The 20,238-nt window shown below is 27.2% G+C and overlaps 1 protein-coding gene across 1 annotated transcript in view; it reads left to right on the forward strand.

The window, feature by feature from the left end:
• The first annotated feature begins 281 nt into the window (after positions 1-281).
• Positions 282-20,238, forward strand: part of LOC129605925 (transcription factor AP-2-epsilon) — a 96,352-nt gene continuing 76,395 nt past the window's right edge. The window contains exon 1 of the mRNA XM_055515953.1: positions 282-313. Within this exon, the coding sequence (XP_055371928.1) occupies positions 311-313 (3 nt within the window). The 5' untranslated portion in view covers positions 282-310. The remainder of the gene's footprint in view (positions 314-20,238) is intronic.

Below are 20,238 nucleotides of genomic sequence, written 5' to 3' on the forward strand. Positions count from 1 at the left end.
TTTTATTTTAAAGACTGCATGCATTGCTGATTCTTAATGTATGCAATCTTTGAAATATATTCGTATTTGAATGAAACTAATTTTAATAGTATAGTACACAGATTGTTTTTAAAAGCAGTATTTTCACTTATTGAACGGAAAAGTGCTTCGTTACAAACCATTGGCTTAACCCAATTTTATTTATATCAAATTCCAGCACCAATTTTTGACCATTTATTTACTAGCAACTTTTTCGTATAAACTTTTATGTTTTTTTTATTTATAGGTAAGTGATTGCAAACCTGCCTTTATTGACCACAACGAGATAAAAATGGTGAGTCATTTTATATGTGCATAATTTTTAATTATTTTTAAGAAGAAAAAAACTTTTAAAATCAAAAACACACATATCTTTATACCATGGTTACATTTTATATGCATACATAAACATACTGAAAAAAAACCTAAGTATATCTAAAATGGTCAAAACATTTCGAAGATCATATTTCTGCTTTGAAAATAAAATATTTGATAACTCGTAATATTTTTAATCAAAGTAGAAATAATTTTTATCTTTATATGATATAAACATATTTTAATACTTTTTATAGTTAAACGCGCTCAAATTATTTCAATTATGTGGAAAAAATAAAACTAAGAGAATTGTATATATACATATAACAATTTCGTTGATAATTCAATTATGATATATGAATGTTGTAATGAAAGTATACAAATAGTTCTTTAAGCAATAGTCCTTTTTTCTTTTTCAAATAAAATATATAGCTGAATAAAAAAAAAAACTGACACAAATTTATCGGTATTCAAGTAAAAACATCACCAAATGAGAAATAATTTATTTGCAACAGAGCTATAAATATTTCTTAATTCCTCGAAAAATATTTTTAATTTTACAACAAAGTATATACATACAATATTATTGAAGCCCTTTCAGAAATTTTTATTCTTACAACAGTTTTTATTCCAACTACTTAGATAATTTATTTCATAAATGGCTCAAAAGTACAATAATTTGTAAACATTATATTGTTATAAAACTCTTTTAAATTATATTAGAAATAGAAATAAAGGGGCAGGAAAACATTTACATATGTGAAAATTAGTTATAAAATGTGGTTGTCGTGGTTTTGTTACAGTTTGTGTCTGTTCTATTTATAAAAAATATCTAATTTAGATAAAAGTGACATTTTCTTAGGCGAGATATGTTCTATGATTTTCACAGAAAACAAATATCAAATATAGTTACAAGCAAGAACTTGCATAAATTGATCCGCGTTAATTATACATGCATCTTAATACAATAAAAAAAAATCTGAATATTGGAAGACATCACTGAGCGTGCGGTATTTGGGATCATACCATAACTGGCCACTTACGTGGAAAATAGCAAAAAACTACAGCGAAATATTCAAAAATATCAGCAAAAACATTGAACTTTGTTATGTTGTATATTAGCATTGTATTTTTTTATGCTAATATTCCAGAAAAAAAAAGGTTCTTGACCTATCTGAGTTTGAAAAATTTGTTTCATGAAATTTATTTAACAAATTTTATAAAAATTACCAAGGTCTTATAAGATGTCCAATAAGTTTTAAGACAATTTCACTTTCACGCGTCGAACAAGTAAAAATTAAAATCGCATATTAATTAATTAATAAATAGACGATAACGAGACAGAAAAGCGAATCAGAAAAAGTGTTTTAAAAAAACTTTTTCAACTCAAAATATGAATGCAAATAGGAGTTCTTCGAGTTTTTAAGTAAATACACAATTAAAATTTTAAAGTTTAATAAATAAAGTTAAAAACAAGTTTAGGAGCTTCCAATTCTTTTTAATAGGACCAATTGACTATTTGATTTAGGTACTTTGGTCCTACGTTCCTTCGATATGCATTATAGACGTCGTAAAGACCTGACATGCGTTGTATATTTTTTTAGCTTTTTTTTAAATTTTGATGATTTTTGTATAATTTAATGATTTAGTTGCATTTTCACCAAAATAAAAAATTTGGTAAATTAAAATTCTTATTACTTATATTGTTATGTTTTTTTACCTTTATGTAAATAGGAAATTTTAATAAATGTGAAATGCGTCGTGGTTAAGCAAGAACCTAAAACGGCGTAAATCGAAAAATTGTTGTATTTTAAATTAAAGGATTTAAAATGAATTGCATAATGTGACGAAAAACTATGCTTATTGTTTAGTTTAGAGCGTTTTCAAGATTGAAATTATCTCTTTGTTGTTTTGTATTCTTTAAATATACATACTCGTATGTACGACTCATATGTACATACGTATGAACATATGCACATATGTATACGTACACATGCATTTTAAAGAAATCTAGCAATAAAAAAGCCAGCGAAATAAGCTTTAAAAATTACTTACACAGTAAGCATACATATGAATGTATGTTATGTAGCACGAACGAAAACTAAATCTCTTACGCAAAAAAGTGAACAAAACTGTCTTCCAGAAAATAGCTATTCACATTTCAATAGATATACACATTTCAACTACTTATTTAATAAAATATCGTTTTTTATCGAAAGAAAAAGTATTGAAAAGAGAAACAAAACTGAAAAGCGATTTTTTAACTTTTTTAGCCAACCAATAAAATCGAGTAATCGAGTAATCAATAATGCTTCCAAGGGAAAAAATATGTAATTTATACTTTTTAATTTTTTTTTGACATAAAGGCAATCATCTCAACTGTACGTAAAGTACGATTTATACGCCACGTTTTATTGGGGTGATAGATATTTGTACTAATCGGTTTGAGTATTTGCTTTAAAATTCATGTTAAAATATTTTTTCTTAAAGTCAATCAATAACTTTCGGATATTATTTCAAAGATGGCATTGCATGTATGTTTTTCATTATTTATTTTTTATCCTTTCCTCTTGTATCTTTAGAACTTTTCCAAAAAAATTTTTGAAAAAAAATTCTTATTAGTTACACTCTGTCAGTTCATTCGTCTATGGACAGGTTTACAAAACTTTTACATCCTTAAAGAAAGAAAACTGAAATTTCATACGTACATAGATATTTACTTGAAACTTATTTCCGTAGAAGAAAATTTTTACTTATCTCCCCCCGCCTCTAAAAATTATAGCCCCTCAAAACCCAAAAAGGACCATTTTCAGCTATTTATTTCAGCGAAGCCAGAAGCATTTTTGCAAACACAGAAAAATTGTGGCTGACTTTTTTTTCCGTTCCATACCATACTTGAACTTTAAAAAAAAAAAATGGATGATAAAATTTACCGTTATCCTAAACCTATTATTACCAATTTATTTAAATCGTTTTTTTCTAGACCGAAAAGTTTAGGAATCGGAAATTTTAGAAATTTTAAATTTTCTTTCTACCTCCACCCCCACTTAAACTATCGTCTCTAGAAATTTGTAAAATTTGAATATTTGGCTACTTGTATTTCCGAAACCGTAAGCTTTTCCAAATTTCTATAAACGCAGAAAGCTAATGATAAATTCCACGCCACTAAAAATATAATTATTTATATTAAACCACGCAAATAACCCTAAAAATCGAGCATTATCCCGTCTTTCAATTTTTTTTTGATTTATTTCAAAGATTGAACACATTGCTCATCCTAAAAGTATACAATTTTTTAAATATATTCGTATGAGTGAAAGTAATTTTAATAATACAGTACATAGCTGACTGTTCTTAAAAGTAGCATTTCCATTTGTTGAAGGAAAAGTGCTTAATTATAAACCATTGGTTTGACCCAACTTTATTTAATACTTAAATCAAAGACGTTAAAAATTACATTTTTCGCATGTTTTTTGAACACATTAAACACGTTTTACTGGTAAAACAATGAACGATAGGGGAAAATGTTATACGGGTTAACTTGTAGATCTCATCGTCCATCACTACACAGAAATTGCCACTCATAAAAATGTTTATAGGCGGAAAATTAAAAAAAAATGGCCAAATTTGATTTTAAAATTTTCAAAATTGATAAAATCCTTATTTTTACTATAAATAAGTCTAATCACAATTAATTCAACTTTCAACTTTATTATTTGTAATTTCATATTAGGTTGTGTTGTCCGTTTCAAAACCCTGAAACACCAATGGTTTGTAAAGTTGCACTTCTCCCTTTAACAAGTGCTTTTGAAAACAATCTACTACGTTATTAAAATTACATTCATTCATTACCAAAATGTTGCACAGATTAAGATAGGTGATAACTTAAGAGGGAGTGAACGTTATAAAAATTTTATTAAAATTTTATTAAAAAAGTTATTAAAATTTTTAACACTACATAGCTTACCGTCTACAGTAAAGAAAATGCCATTTTAAGGTGTTGGAGGGCTAAAACTTTTAGAGGGAGGCGGGGAGGTAGTTAAATTCCCTCTACGGAAATAAGTTTCTAATAAACATCTATTTGCAAATAAAATTTGAGCTTTCTATCTTCACGGGTGTAGAAGTTTTGTAAACATGTTCACGGACTATCGGAGTGAAACTAATAAGCACTTTTTTCAAAAATTTTTTTGGAAAAGTGCTAAAAAGAGGAAAAAGTTATTGTATTATTTTCAAACAAATGTAGCTGGTTAGATGTACAAACAAATCCTGATTCTGCAAGTAGCACTTAAGCTGAAATGTATATTTCGACAGTATTATTGCAATTCAGATTCCAAAGGTGGTCTGGTAGCAAATTTTTTTATAGAACTAAAGCTTGTTAAGTTTTATATTAAAAAGCGTATGACGTACCATGTTTTGATTTTTTTTCCCTCTTATTTCAATTTTAATTTTTACTTCTTTTTTATATGACAAAGACTATGTCGCAATTAATAACCTGTTGCTCTGATTCAAATTTAAAGTTTTTGTTGAATTTAATCTTGTCGTTTTGATTTTTGTTTGATACTTTTGTAAATTGATTTTAAATTTGATTTTCTATTTTCTTTTCTTTTTATCAATTTCATAAACTTATTAATCAGAGCATTCAGAAATTACTTTGTCATCTATCAGCTTTTTGATCTTGTTGAATTTAATAAAACATTTTTTTTCATTAGTAATTTTTTCATTCTTTAATACTTTTAATAAGATCAATTGGGGTTTAGTTTGAATTTTAGTAAATGAATTTATTGATTTTTTCGTTTTGAATTATTTCTTCTCTTTATGGGGGTTAAACTTCATGTCTGACTTTTTTTTGTTATTTTTCTAGGCGAGATTAAAAGAGTTCGAAGTTTACTATGCGGCAAATGATCAGGGAGTTTTAATTAATCATATCAGATTAGATGAAAATGTAAAAACTGAATTTGAAAATTTTCGTTGCCTTTATATATATTCGTGTACACATACATCGATGCGAATATTGTAAGATAGCTTACCGTATAACCTGATAATTTGGAAAAAAAATTGAAAAAAGCTGATTTCAAAAAAATTTAAATCGTTTTTTTTCCTGAAAATCATTTATTGAAAATTGAACTACATAAGGCTGAATTTTTGATTGAATTTTTGTTTTAAGAATTTGTGCTTTTTTATAAATCGATTGACATAATTTCTCAGTTTCATTTCATATTTTTTTTTAAGTAAATTTATTAAATTATTTTATTTCGGTCATGAAATTTGAGATCCATAATTCTTGAAAATTTACTCCTTTTATTACTTTCCTTGTTTAAAATTTTTAATTTCCTAAAGTAAAAGTAATATTGAAACTAAGATGTGGACCTATACCGTTAAAGCAGTCTTTAGGTAATAACTTATATGCAAATTGAAGTTATTATTTCACAACCATTAAGGCGTCGCTACTAACTATAAACGTAGCAATTAAAATTATATAACAGAAAGAACATTCTGTGCTCTTGCACTCTCACTGATTATACAAAAACTGAACAGTGCACAGGAACATGCACATTTTTTTTCTCCTTTTTCTACTTCCTTTGGGAGCATAAAGCATCTACAAAGTTTTTCCATCTGACCCTGTTGTGCGCTAGTAGCTTTATTTCAGGCCACGATTTGTGACCCTTTTCAATTTCTTTCGTTACTGACTTCCCAACGTTTGTTTTAGTTTGCCCTCCTAATCGCTTGCCCTGAGGATTCCACTCTGAGGACCTCCGTTGAATATTATTTTGTGGATCCTCAGTGTGTGACCAATCCATCTTAATTCTCTTCTCTTGACTTGGATATCTACGGGTACTGATAATTTTACTACCTATTTACATTTTACATTACTATTTACATTTTTCTGCAAATCTTGGTGCGTATGAGCAAGTAGGGTTATGTCATCCGCATATTCTAAGATTTTAAGTCTACCCATACGTGTCCATCATGAGTAGACTTAAAATCCTACCTATGATGGACACTGATTTTATCATTTTCATTATTTTGTTTGATATGCCTTTATTTTCTAAGGAGTGCCAAATTGCTTCTCAGCTGATTGTATCGAAGGCCTTTCGAAATCGATTCGGTCTAGCACGATTCGCAGCGTGCTAGACCGGTCAATACAATTGGTATTTTTACTATAATGCCTTCTTCCAGCTGCATACTATTTCTTCTGTATGCCAAATCTTGTTTAATATAGGCTGCATTATTTCTGGTGTCTAATTTTTAGTAGCTCTACCAAGATGTCATCAGCACTACTTTCCGCTTTATTAGTTTTAAGTCTGCTTACGACATTTGGTATATCTTTTCTATTTGACGTGGTTTCATAATATTGTCGCTCTGTTTGCTGTTCGAGGTCATTGTTTATTTCTTCGAAGTGTTCTTGCATCTCCGTAACTGTTCTTGTGTAGACAACAATTATTAGCCCTCTTTTTTCTTGAGTGTTCGTATGTCGTCGTAGAGTGCGCGCATATTGTTTATTTCCACTCATTTTTGTGCTTCCATGTTGTAATAGCTTCCCCTATATTTTCTTGCTGCTTTCGTCATTTCTTTACCTTTTTCTTTGGGTCATAAGCTCCATAAGATACCAAGAGTTTAGTTCTTAAAACTTTTGTTTCTTCTATTTTTCTCCATTTCGTCTCTGAGATCCACGCTTTTCTTCCTCTTCTAGTAGCGATAATGACCCCTCCTTCTACTTGTCTGAATATGTTTTGCATATCCTCTCCACTCATAATTGTCCAATTTCTAATCATTTCGTCAATTTTTGACACAAATTCTGCTTTTGTATTCCCGTTACTACTTCTTATGGTCGTATGTTTCAGGCGGATATATGCTATGAGAAGCATATGTTCAGAGCCGACGTCAGGGCCTCTCCATGTTTTTATTTGTGTATCAAATTGTGCGGGATGATGGTTCCATCATTCACCACAATTGTATTCTTAACATGTCGCATTGTATTCTTGTTTCTATAAGTATGTTTAAACGATTAGGGTTTAAGCGAAAAAATTGGAAACTTGTTCATCGGAATTTTTGTGATGAAATCTTTTTGATAATAATTATTACAGTTTTGCTTGTTATTGAATTATTTGAAATCCTTATTTAAATATAAACTTCTGGTTAATTAAATAGAGAAATTATTAATAGTTTTTAAATTTTTGACATAGATTCGTAATTTCTACTCTTCTCAATTATATTTAGCAAAGATATTCATTATCAGTAATATGTTTTCGATATAGAGCCCAAATTACAAAAAAATTTCTATTCCATTTTCATTTTATAAATTCATTGATTTTCCATAGGATAAAAAAGAGTAGCATAAAAACATAAATTATGCGTTTTACCATAATAACAAATGTTTCGTTCTCATCAATGTAGCAAAAGGAATACGATACACGAAATGAATGTTGACTCATACTAAAAAAGCTAGTAATTAAAGTTAAAGTTAAAAAATTTATTCAAATTTTCATAATTACATAATTTTTAATTTCCTTGTTATTTACTTAAAATATTAAATTTTAGTCCTTTTTTTCTGTTATCATTCTTTAAACCATCTATTTTTTACTACAATTACCGTTCTTTACTTTTTTTCATTCAGAAATTCGCTAAATAGTAAGAACAAAATAGAAGTTGAATTGTGGAAATAAAAGATTCAAGTGGCGAACCGGAAACATTTTCTATGTCAATGAATAAAGGAAAAAACAAAACAACAAATTTTATATGTAAAATATTTTTCATAAGTTCACATATGTGCGGCAAATTCTCATTTATAAAACCACAATTTTAACAACATTTATCACATAAATATGGAAAAAAATTATTTTCTTCATCTCTCATATACACTTTTGCACAATATATCATATATACTTGACTATGACGGTAAAATAATAATGAAACAAAAAAGAAAAAATGAAAAAATGAAAATGCATCTTAAATGAATTGCTTGCATGGCTAGTGAAGTCACTGAGCGATTGAAAATGTTTCATATAGTTAGCCTGTTGTACAAAAAAAAAGAAGAAAAAAGTAAAATTCAAAAAACAAACAAAATATAAAATTAAAAAAGAATTTAATAAAAAAAGATGTGACAAGATTAAAACGCTTTTAAATAGTAAAAAAATGCAAAATGTATCGCAACTTTAAACCAGATCCCAAAGAAATTTTATTTTTGTTCAATCTCTTACTTTAGAGTAGAATAAGAATTACAATGTGGAGAATTTACACAATTGAAAGAACTATAAAGAAATTCGCATTACAATATCGGGGTATTCCACAAAAATTAAGAAATGTTAATTGCTGATAGTAAAATTACTGATTTTGAGTACAATTTTGTGAAATATTTTATCAATTTTTAAGTTCTTATATACATAGTAATTTTTTCTTATTGCATTTGCTTGCATTGGAATATTTTCGAAGTATTTTCATAACGTCTCAATTATTAAGTATTATACCTTATTTGACGAGTTCATTTTAATCTTAAAGATACGTTATTGAAATAACTATATAAATTAAACGCTATATGTATTTGCATAGTTTTGTATCAAAGTAAACTAAAATTAATTTGCATAGTTTTTAATATTACAATAAACCTAGTCAAGTACAGACTTAAAAAATAACATAATTTTATTGAACTCTTTAGTAGGCAAAAGTTATAGGACTGTTGAACTTATCCGCATATTTGTGAAAAGGATAAAAAGAAATATAAAATTTGTGTCCTTTTGTTGACAAGTGGTTAAAATGGTTTTTTTAGCTTGTCCTTTACAAGAAAAACACAGGGCATGTAGTACTTTAACTTTGACTTAAAAAAAAGGAGGAATAGATTTATATGTACCAGAAGAATTCAAAAATTGATTTTATTTGCGACATTGCAACAGGTTAATAAGAACATTTGCTGGATCAAATATGAATTTTTGTAAAAAGCAGAAAAACACTTTAAATATGTTTTGGTATAATTAGATTTCTTTTTCAATTTTCTATATATATCACGAAAATCACAAACAGAGCTCTTTCATTTCATACAACATTACTGAATAATTTTTTTTTGTATTCTTAATGAAATTTTCATTTTTTACAGAATTACTAAACAATTTGTTTTACACATTTTGCAGTAAAAAACTTATTTGAAATTTGAAACCTCAATTCATATATTATTTGTACTAACTTAATAATATAAATATATGTATGCACAAAACAAAAACAGAATTTTATATATGTGCAAATGGTGAATTTCCTCAATTCATTTTTGTAGACATAAAAGTCAAAAACCCATAAAATTGTTTGTAACTAAAAAAAAAATAGTACATGCAATTTTATCAAAATTTTTAAGCATTATTATGTGAACTATATTATGTATATGAATGTTTACAAATATATTGATAATATAATAATATACATACTCTTAAACTATAATATTATGTGAATGTGAATAAACTTACAAAATAAATGGACATATTTGCAAAGTAATAAAATACGAAATTATAATGTCAAGTCCAGACTCTATGCATTAAACTGGAATTTTTGATAAATTTTTCATCATCAAATCATTATCATTATAACCATTATTATCATCGTCATCATCATCAAAAGTATAATAAAAGTATAAAAACAAGGTAAATTAAATGATAGGTTCACTTAAAGTTCCTATAAAAATGTTGGACAACATTTTTACGCATCTCATCAACATATTTCAATATGATATAAATCTATGCCACAGTAAAATATTTTTCACAACAAATAATATAATAGACCGTTTCTTTCACTTCTCTGTTTTTATTCATTTAAACTAGGTAAATTCGAAAAAAAGGAAAAAAACTGAAAAATTTAATACAATTTTTATTGCTTCAAATGTCTTCTTTATGTGGTACTGGCTTTTCAATATAATGCATATGAATGGTAAAACCGATGCACGGTGAGGTGGTAATAATAAAGAAAAACGCTTTTCCCTAACATTTTTTTTTCTTCATTCACTTTGAATTCGCAACTTATCTTAATCTCAGTTTTTAGAATTTTTTTTTTTGTTTTCTATTTTAATAAAAAAGAAAATTGTTGCGTTCCTTTTTTAAATTTATTTTTTAATTTTGTTAATAAATGTTGTACACACCTTGGAAAATAACAAATATGTGACATTTTCTTGCATTTCTGTTTAAATTTCTGATTTTTTTTGTCATTCCTGTTTTAAAAGCAAAACTAAAAGAACAGAATCACAACAAGGAAATGAATTTGATGACCGGCTAAGATAAAATTCTTTACTCTCCCTGTAGAAGGATCATTTATTTATTTGTTTCATTATTTACATTTATACATTCAGCAATCATTGAAATAGTTCAAAAAATTTATATGATTTTGGTATAATTTGATCCAGGATATTAAATAACATCATCCTTTTAATTTGATTCAATATTTCAATTGAAATTGATCACTCTTATTATTTGATATGTCTATATGATTAGTTTTTCCGTATGAAATATTTTTTTTTTAATTCATATAAAATTCGAAAATTACAAAAATTACTTTTAAAACCAGTCTTTATTACAGTTTCGGACTTATTTGTTCTAGATATTGATTTTCACAATATTAAAAGGCTAACACATGTAGAAAAAAGCAGAAGAAAATTTTTTTACATCAATTTATGCTTGAATTTTGTCTCTATTCGAAATTGAAGACCGGTTAAATAAAATTGTATGGCTCATAACTAAATAACTATAATATATTTTTATGTATGTTGATATATATGAGAGTATGTATATGATGAGTATAGAAAAATCCGGCACGAATTATCAATGATTATGGTAGTTATGTTTTTTTTATATTTTAGTGTTTTAAAGTTGCAAATTATATTTTATACATTATTATATTTGATATCAAACACATTTTGTAATTCGTCTTCAATTTTTATAGTAGTAGCTAGTCAACATCCAGACAATGTCAATCAAATCGTACAGTATTTATCAGTATGTTGGAAAGTAGAAATAGAAAAGCAATCGGGGTTTATACCTGCAAGAAACTTACAATATTAATATAAAATTTATGTAAATTGCGCTTTCATCGTACAACTTTTCAAAGATTTTGATAAACAGCAACTTTATGGATTGTATTTTATAGTTGTTGTTCGAAAATAAAAATAACATTTGTAATTTAATACTTTGCTTGATTGTGATTTTAGGCAAATGTATTTCCTTATGATTCCAAGCGAACTAACTTAAGCATATAATAACGCCAGTGTTTTACTCGTATATGCTTAAACTAATTGTGCATTGCATGCAAGTAAAATGAGTGATTTTAAAATTATAGTTTTAATTGTTAATCTATTTCTATTTTGACGTAAGTATTTAACTAAAGTTTTGATTTGTAAAACTAAAAAAAAATCTAACACGTGCAAGATTTTAAATCAATCAAACCTATGCTGGATAAAAATGCCTATTAACCTTTAAAGATTTAAATTTTTAATTTGTACCTTTTATATACGTACTTTGGGGGCCCATATAATGAAAACGTTCCCAAATTAATCTCTTACAATAAGTAAACAAAATTTTGCATTAATTTAGGATGAATCTAAACTAAGGACAATCTTATTAAAAACTTCAATTTTCGAAACTTTGTAGAGGTATATCTTGAAAGTCAGTGTAGGATGCTTAAAATTTTTTTTGTAGCTAAACAATTATCCGATACTGCTATCATAATAAATATGTATCGGAAAATACAATAGATAAAAAATTTATGAAATTTGATAAAATAAATCAAAAAATTTAAACTTAAGAAAATTTGATGAGGAAAATTCCGAGGCTAATTCCTTTGGATATTTTTAAACTAAACACACGATGAAAATTCGTACGAATTACTCAATTAAAACTTGCATTTTTAAGAATTAAAACAGTTTGATATATAAAGAATCCCTAATAACATTAGGAGAAATTTAGATAAATTTAATTAACATTCGACCCAATACTTATATATTCTTAAAACACGATCCAAGAAAAACCTTTAAAAATAAAATAATTTTTTTATCCTATAGTTCTAAGTTGGATTTGTTATATTAACGTACGCATATATATGTATATATGCATACCAACATATAAAAATTTGTTGCCTTTTTATAAACTGCACTTAAAGCATGTCACAACTAAATGATGATACCTCTATCACAAACATTAAGAGGCCACTTATATGCATTAAGATCAAATGATCGTATCAATGATTTTAAAATGATGATGATGTTGTCCACATGATAACCATGATTATAATATTAATAATGTTGATGTTGAACAGAATCAGACACTTAAGATATTCATTTTGATACTTAAATCAAAGTTGGTAGACTACTTATACATGGAAATTATACAACAAACAATTTTACATATTAACTTTACACATGGATATACGAAACTCATTTATATGCATATATTGACTATATATTGCTTTAGACTTCAAAGTTAAATTATATTGAAGCAAAAAAAAAAATAAATATATTTCTGAATGATGAAGTGTAGAAGATCATTCTTTTTTTAGAAAAAGAATTCGAAAATTTTTTGTTTCTCCTTTCAATAAATTGATCATTGGATGAAGTGATTCTCTTGAGATGCTTTTTTTGTGTTTTAAGGAATCAAACTATTCGCTTGAGTATTACGGTAGAATTAGCAAAAAAAAAAAACAAAAAACCGGAAAATAAAAAGCTGAACTTTTCATTCATTGAAAATTAAAATTTCTGTGATGATTCGCATTTAACATGCGCTATTTATGGATTATAAAGATTAATGTTGCAGATTAGTATTTGTTACAGACAAAATATTTGTTTTTATTTATTTATCTTTCTTCTTTTGTAATTTTTTTGTTAGCTTGGCGGGTTGTAAAACTATTATAAAGGTGATGTTTTGATTGATTTACAACAAAAATGTTTGGATAAATTCTTATTGAATTTATTCTTATATATTTATATAACAATGGTGCAGCTATAGATATGTTATATGTATTGCAAAGTTCAATTGGACGAACCGTTTTAAAAATAAGCGTTAAATCATGTGATGAAGAAAAAGAATAGTTACTAAAGATTTGAAAAAAAATATTCATTAACAATATTAGAAACATCTTAGCTTTAGCTGAAATATTTAATGTTGTAGACATTTGAACTTTCAAATACATAAATAAATAATTCTGGTAAATTTATAAATAAAGCATAAACATAAAAAGTTTTTTCCAACAATTTTATTAATAAATTCTAGAAGAATCTTTAATTGTCTGTATACAACATTTGAATAGCATAATTATAAAATTAGCCTATTTAATAAAAAAATCTGATGTGGTCAGCACATAACCGACCGCAATGTGTATTGTCTATTTAAGTAAAAGTGTTACAGAATATTATAAAAATGTCTGTTAAATACTTCTTTCCAATTTTTAAGACATTAATAAGCTTTAGTTAACATACCTACAAAAATGTAAATTTAGCTCTTAGTACAGTTTCGTTTTGGGCTACCCGAATTACCTGAAATTCTCGGCAGTTAGTTTCGGTAACAACCAGAACTCAAATATCAAATTTCAAAAAATTCCATCAATTCGTTCCGTAGATATGGTAAAAAAGTAAAATCGGCCCGCAGATCAGTTTTCGAGCCCTGATCTTTCCAAAAAATTTATATGTTCATTGTTTTAATACAAAGAATTTAAATATTAAATTTCAATGAAATCGGTTGATTATTTCTCTTTATATACGCAAAAATGTATATTTGGCCCGTAGTAAACGACTAGTTGTTGGCACCTGATTTCTTCCAAAAGTTGAGAGGTTTCGCGGACGGTCGAGCTTAGCACACACAGACCGACAGACCGATAGAAGTGCATTCCCACCGAAAACCCGATATGCAAAATTTGTTTCCATCACATAACCTACCTATTGTATACACAATACGGTCGGTAAAAAATATACATATTATACTTGCTCCTGTCGGACTTAATTATAGTTTACAAAGCAAGCTTAAAATGAAGCTTCAAATAGAAAAATACAATTCATAATGCTAAGTTCATATATTTATAATGCAAATGTCAATGTTCCATAAAAATCCGTAACCGCCTTTTCTAGCGAATTTGTCTCGTATAGTGCGGGTTCTTGTGGAGTTAACTCACAAAATAATTTTCCATGTATTAATATATTGTTTGGAAAAACTACGAAATGCAACAAAATCGTGTTCTAGCATTTTTAACATTTTATAAGAAAATGAAAATTGTACATGGTCTCTCGTCCCCTATTAAGGGGAAAATATGTAGTTTTAGTTTCTTGAAATCACTTGACTTCTTTTATTACTTCTTTATTTCATTAATTTAAACAGTTTATTTTTCACATATATGTACTTATTTTAAATAAAATTTTTATTACTAAGTATTTACTATATTAATTATTTTTATGTTCAAAAATGCATAAATATGTAGTGTATATACATATATCTAGATATATATATATATACTTATATAAATACATATTTAAATATATGTTCTAACATCAGTGGATAGCACAAAATATAAATATTTTCTGTTAATTTGGTGTTTAGTATTTTGTTAATTTAAAAAATTTTAAAGCCACCCATAGCAATTATGCAATTTATAATTTTATGCAAAATATGCACCGGATTTTAAGTATTACGTATAAATAAACATGTATATTAATATATTATATACCTGAAAATATTATACTATAAGAAAAAAATTTGACCTGAAAATTATCTTTCTCTATATTTTTTCTAACAAAAACTATCTGAAAATTTTTATTTTTGTAACCCTGTATATATGTACATATATAACTGTTACAATACATTTACAATATTTTGAACTCGATAAATTTTCAAACAGAAGCTCTTAATCCAAACCATAAGCCTTTTATATTATTATTAAAGTAAAAAAATAATGCTACCAAGTTACCTACATATATAGTGACTTTAGTTTATTCTTAGAGCAACAATGTGTCAAGTAATATCATTTACTTCGATTCTCTTTTAATATTATTTCGATATAAATTCATAAATGATATCATTGTTTTGTATAAGAATATAGGTATACACATGCATACATATATTGGTAAAATTGGTAATTCTTTTGGTGGTACTGACCATTTATAATGAATTTTCTGCAGTTTTTCCGTTCCTTTTATTTTTTCATTTTTATTATATTTGTAACTGTCTCTACTCGTAAAGTAGAACAGAATTTTAGCAATACAGTAGCAACAAAAGGAAAAAAAGGAAATGCCAGATAAACAATAATGACAATTGTGCAGCAGGCACAACTTTAACATTGTTCGGCACCCTTCTAGTTCTTTTTATATCACAATAATGCCAGCAATAATAATGTTATGTTTCATGTGGGTACCTATACATATGCATATATACTTTTGAATTTTTCATAATAATCAACTTGTTTGATTTTTTGAAATTTGTGAATTATAGGATTGAAATTGTAGAATTCGTATACCGATTTCAAATATAAAATAATTATAATATCGTAAAGAATTACAGTATTTTGTTCTACACAAGAATGATAACAAGTGGCAGCTAAAAAATACAATATTTCATTTCATAAGCTTATAACAACATTCAGGGAAGAACTTGTAACAAGTACAGTTAACTTAGCATTTTGTATCAAAAATGGAACTAAATAGAACTTTTTTCTTGAACTACGAAAGTCTTTAAAATAATGATAATATGGCGCATTCTAAATATTGTAATATTGTAGATTAGATTAGATTAGATTTTGAAGGGAACCGAGTGGGGCAGCAGCAACCCCTCGAGCCACCGCAGCCATTACTGATTTATTACTGACTTAAATAGAGGTTCCCGAACACTTAGGAACCCATGTCCAAGACAATGCCAGCGCCGGACAGTCGCGAAGGATATGTACGGCGATCTCGTCACCGCCCCTACAAATTCTGCACAGGGGGGAACCCGGCTTCCCCAGCCTTTGCAGGTGGTATTTCACTGGGCAGCTCCCCGTGAAGTACACCAACTCTGCGGTGAATCCGCTGGAGCACACCGAAAGAAACACCTTCGCATGACGACACCCTTTCGTGCCCCGCCAGTGAAGGCCGCATTTCCTTCGACAACCTCGTTGCCCGCATGCCCATTTTGGCCCGGCACCCAAATGAGCGTGACTCTGTTATCCGATGCCAATTCCACAAGTGTAGCAAGGCAGGCTCAGACCAGCTTGGATGGAACCTGAGCCGAATGAAGCGCGATGGATGGTACGGTTTTTATACCCCCTTTCTAAATTGACTTTCAGACAGATCTTTATTGCATGTATTTCGCCTTAGAACACTGTGCAATACGGGTCAAGGGCCTATTGTAATTCATAATATTGTAATATTGTAATTCATAAGTTTTTCTAAAAATACTGAAAATCGAATTTTCTTTATACATTTTAGTAACCTGTTTAGTTAATTCGAATGATTGCTCCAAAAATTATTCAGAAAAATAAATAACTGACCTAACAAGTTAATAAAATACATACAATCATTATACCTATATATCTTACAGCAATACTTAGTTTGTTCTATATGTACGAATAACAAAGACTATATATACATAATGTACATTTAAATATGTGTACCAAATACATTATATTATGCTTGAATGTCCTATACAAGTTATATCATTGAACTAAAAACCGTATATTGTTTAACATTTTTCTTTTAATACAATGGAACTATTTTGTTGGTTCCTTTGAAAATAAAGTCGTTTTGAAAAAGTCATTTCATTTTATTTTTGAGGTGTTCTTTTGGATTTCTTTTCAGGTGCAATCTTTTCAATTATTAGGTCAATTCTACTTTGATAAAGTGTGCTACTATATTTTCTTTGGAATACACGAAAACGGAATTTTTATGCCATAATTTTGTGTTTATATTGTATTTTAAAACGAAAAATATGATTTTTATACATAAGTATACAAAATGTGCAGCACCATATGGACACCATCATATATGTACGTTGAATATTATAGCAGAAGGAATCTATTGGTACATTTATAGTTAAGTACATAATAAAAATGTTAAGAAAATAGTTGTTAAACGAATTTTAAAAATAACCCAAGAAAAATATGGGATATCGCGATTGTATAAAGGGATCAATAGCTTGATTTTTGTGTGAGTTTATGATTATCTTATTCAAAAAGAAATTGTAGAAATGCCTGTATGAATAGAACAAATTAATAATATTAAATGAACTGTTATAGTTAAAAATGAAAATGTTATTGTATCAATTATCAACTATAGATTGAAACAAAAATTAAGATAATCTTTTAATCAGTTTCGTAACCAAATAGAATGATTGCTATTATTAATAACTTTTTCTTTTATAAGTAATTGAAAGACACTACATACCTTAATATTGACTATATGTCTTTAAAACTATGAGTTGTTTGTGATAGTAGTACTACAATTACTGTAATCTAAGAGTTAGGATTCTAACCGAGTTACAGCCTTATGAATAATGGGTATAAGAAAGCAAAATTTTGATATGTTTTTTTGAAAACTCAAATTAATTATTTTAAGACTAAATATATAGAAAATAAAGAAAAAGAGTTTCAGCATATCTCTTCATCTCTTCATATACATGTGTTGTGTATTTATAGATTGCACTGAAAGCAAGCCTGCTTATCCACAGGCTTTTCAAAAAAGCTGAGATAATTAAGATAACAATTTTTGTGGTTCAACACCACTCTTACCATTCCAACCGATAATTTGTTAGCGGACATAAACAAAACTGTGTTTTCAAGTACACTAGCTGTCAATAAGGCATCTTTAAAGATGCATAAAATTCATGTTAAAATAATATTAAAGTACTTTAAATTTATTTACTATTCACAGAAAGCCAATCATTAGTCTCCATATATTTCAAATTTCTATAAAATTTTAAAATAATTATAATAATACTGTTTTAGTACATAATATAAAGAAAATTACATGTTTAAAAACTCTTGTCGTTATTCCACAATTTTAACTGGCCACTCCTAATAAAATTCTGAATCTAGTATTTAAATATGATACAGGTTATTAAATAAAAGTTTGTATAGAAAAATAAAACTGCTGTCGATTGTGCATCCGCTTTTGCAAAAAAAAAAATACAAAAAAAATTTAAGAGCGAATTTAATTATGCAAATTATTTAAAATTATTTCAAATCCTTCATATAACGCTCATACATATCAACAACTCATAAATTACAAAATATTGTCAACAAGTTTGGGTGCTTTAACAAAAAATTGTGTCATAAAATAATTTCAACTCGTATGCATCTTGATGTATTTATAAAGTTGGGTAAAACCAATAGTTATCAAAGTAGCACTTTTTCATTCAACAAGTGAAAATATTGTTTTTAAAAACAATTATGCAGCTACTACATTATTATAATTACTTTCATTCATATACGAATATATTTCACAAATTGCATACATTTACGTATGCAAACACTGTACGCAAACAAAAAATGTAAAGGATCAAAAATACAAATTTTACAAATTTCGAGAGGCGATCACTTGCGAGGGATGGAGGTGGAAAGAAATTTTTTAATGGAATGAACTATTAGTATCAAGAAGCTGCTAAAATTTCAGGCTCCTACAATCTAGAAGGTCTAGAAAAAAATGAAATTTGGAAAACACAGAAGTTTTGTAAACATATCCACTGATAGACGGACGGACAGAGTGAAACTAATAAGCACTTTTTATCAAAAATTTTTTTAATAGTTTTCATTAAAAAGAAGTAGTTTGTAATTTTAAATAGCTTTCACTTACCACAATATTTGGTTTAGAAACCATAAAATTTTGAGCTAATTTATACAAATTCGACAATGCTTAAAAAAAATTAATACAATGATAAATAAACTCCCCAAATAATTGAAGTTCTTGCTATTTAAATAAATTTAGACTAAATCAATGGTTTGTAAAGGACCACTTTTTCCATGGACAATTGAACATACTTTTCTTAAAAACATTTTACTATACAACTTTTAAATTACTCTCGTTCATATACCAAAATATGGAAAAAAATCTGATGTGATCAGCATATAACCGATCGCGATGTATATTGGCTAGTTAAATGAAAGTGTTACAGAAGATTATAAAAATGTCTTTTAAACAACTTTTTTCCAATTTTTAGTTCGTTAATACCTAATTAATGTACCCAAAAAATGTAAATTTGGCTCTTAGTAGAGTTTCACTTTGTGCCATCCAAATTCCCTGAAAAGCTTGCCTGTTAGTTTCGGTAATAACCAGAGCTCAAATGTTAATTCGCACCAAAAACTCGATATGCAAAATTTGTTTTTATTTAAAACACGTTATATTTGAATTGATATAGGCGTTAAGCGTTAGTGGCGAAGAGAATTCACACTTTACAATTTTCGAGAGGTGATAAATTGGTAGGGGATGAGGACAAAAAGGTTTTTTCTCGTAAAGAGTTTTTTGTGTATAAAATTTCAGATTCCTATTTTAAAGGCTGCAGATATACGGAAAAACTAACAGGCGGACGAACAGAGTGAAACTAATAAGAACTCTTATTCCAATTAATTTTCGAAAAAGTAACAAAAAAAACAATTTGTTTTCTAATAACTTGTATAAACGTATTGTTTTTTGTCACTATGTTTATGTTGAAATTAGAATCTGGCTTTTTAATCAACTTTATCAATAGGAATTTTTAACATTTTTATAAATATATAAACTATATATTATACACATGGTTTTACAATAGCTAACATACATAAGTTGTGTTTCCAAGTTTTGTTTATGTGTATACATATAATGTAAAATCTAATATTTTACAATTAAAATTGACATAAAAATTAACTTGACATACACTAAGGATTAATTTTAGCCATCAATCGCAGAATTAAAAAATACAGGACAAATATTTTCGAAATGCTGTCAACTCTTGTTAA

This window comes from Condylostylus longicornis, unplaced genomic scaffold (assembly GCF_029603195.1).
Source record: "Condylostylus longicornis isolate FDR11 unplaced genomic scaffold, ASM2960319v2 ptg000016l, whole genome shotgun sequence".
NCBI classification, from domain to species: Eukaryota; Metazoa; Arthropoda; class Insecta; order Diptera; family Dolichopodidae; genus Condylostylus; species Condylostylus longicornis.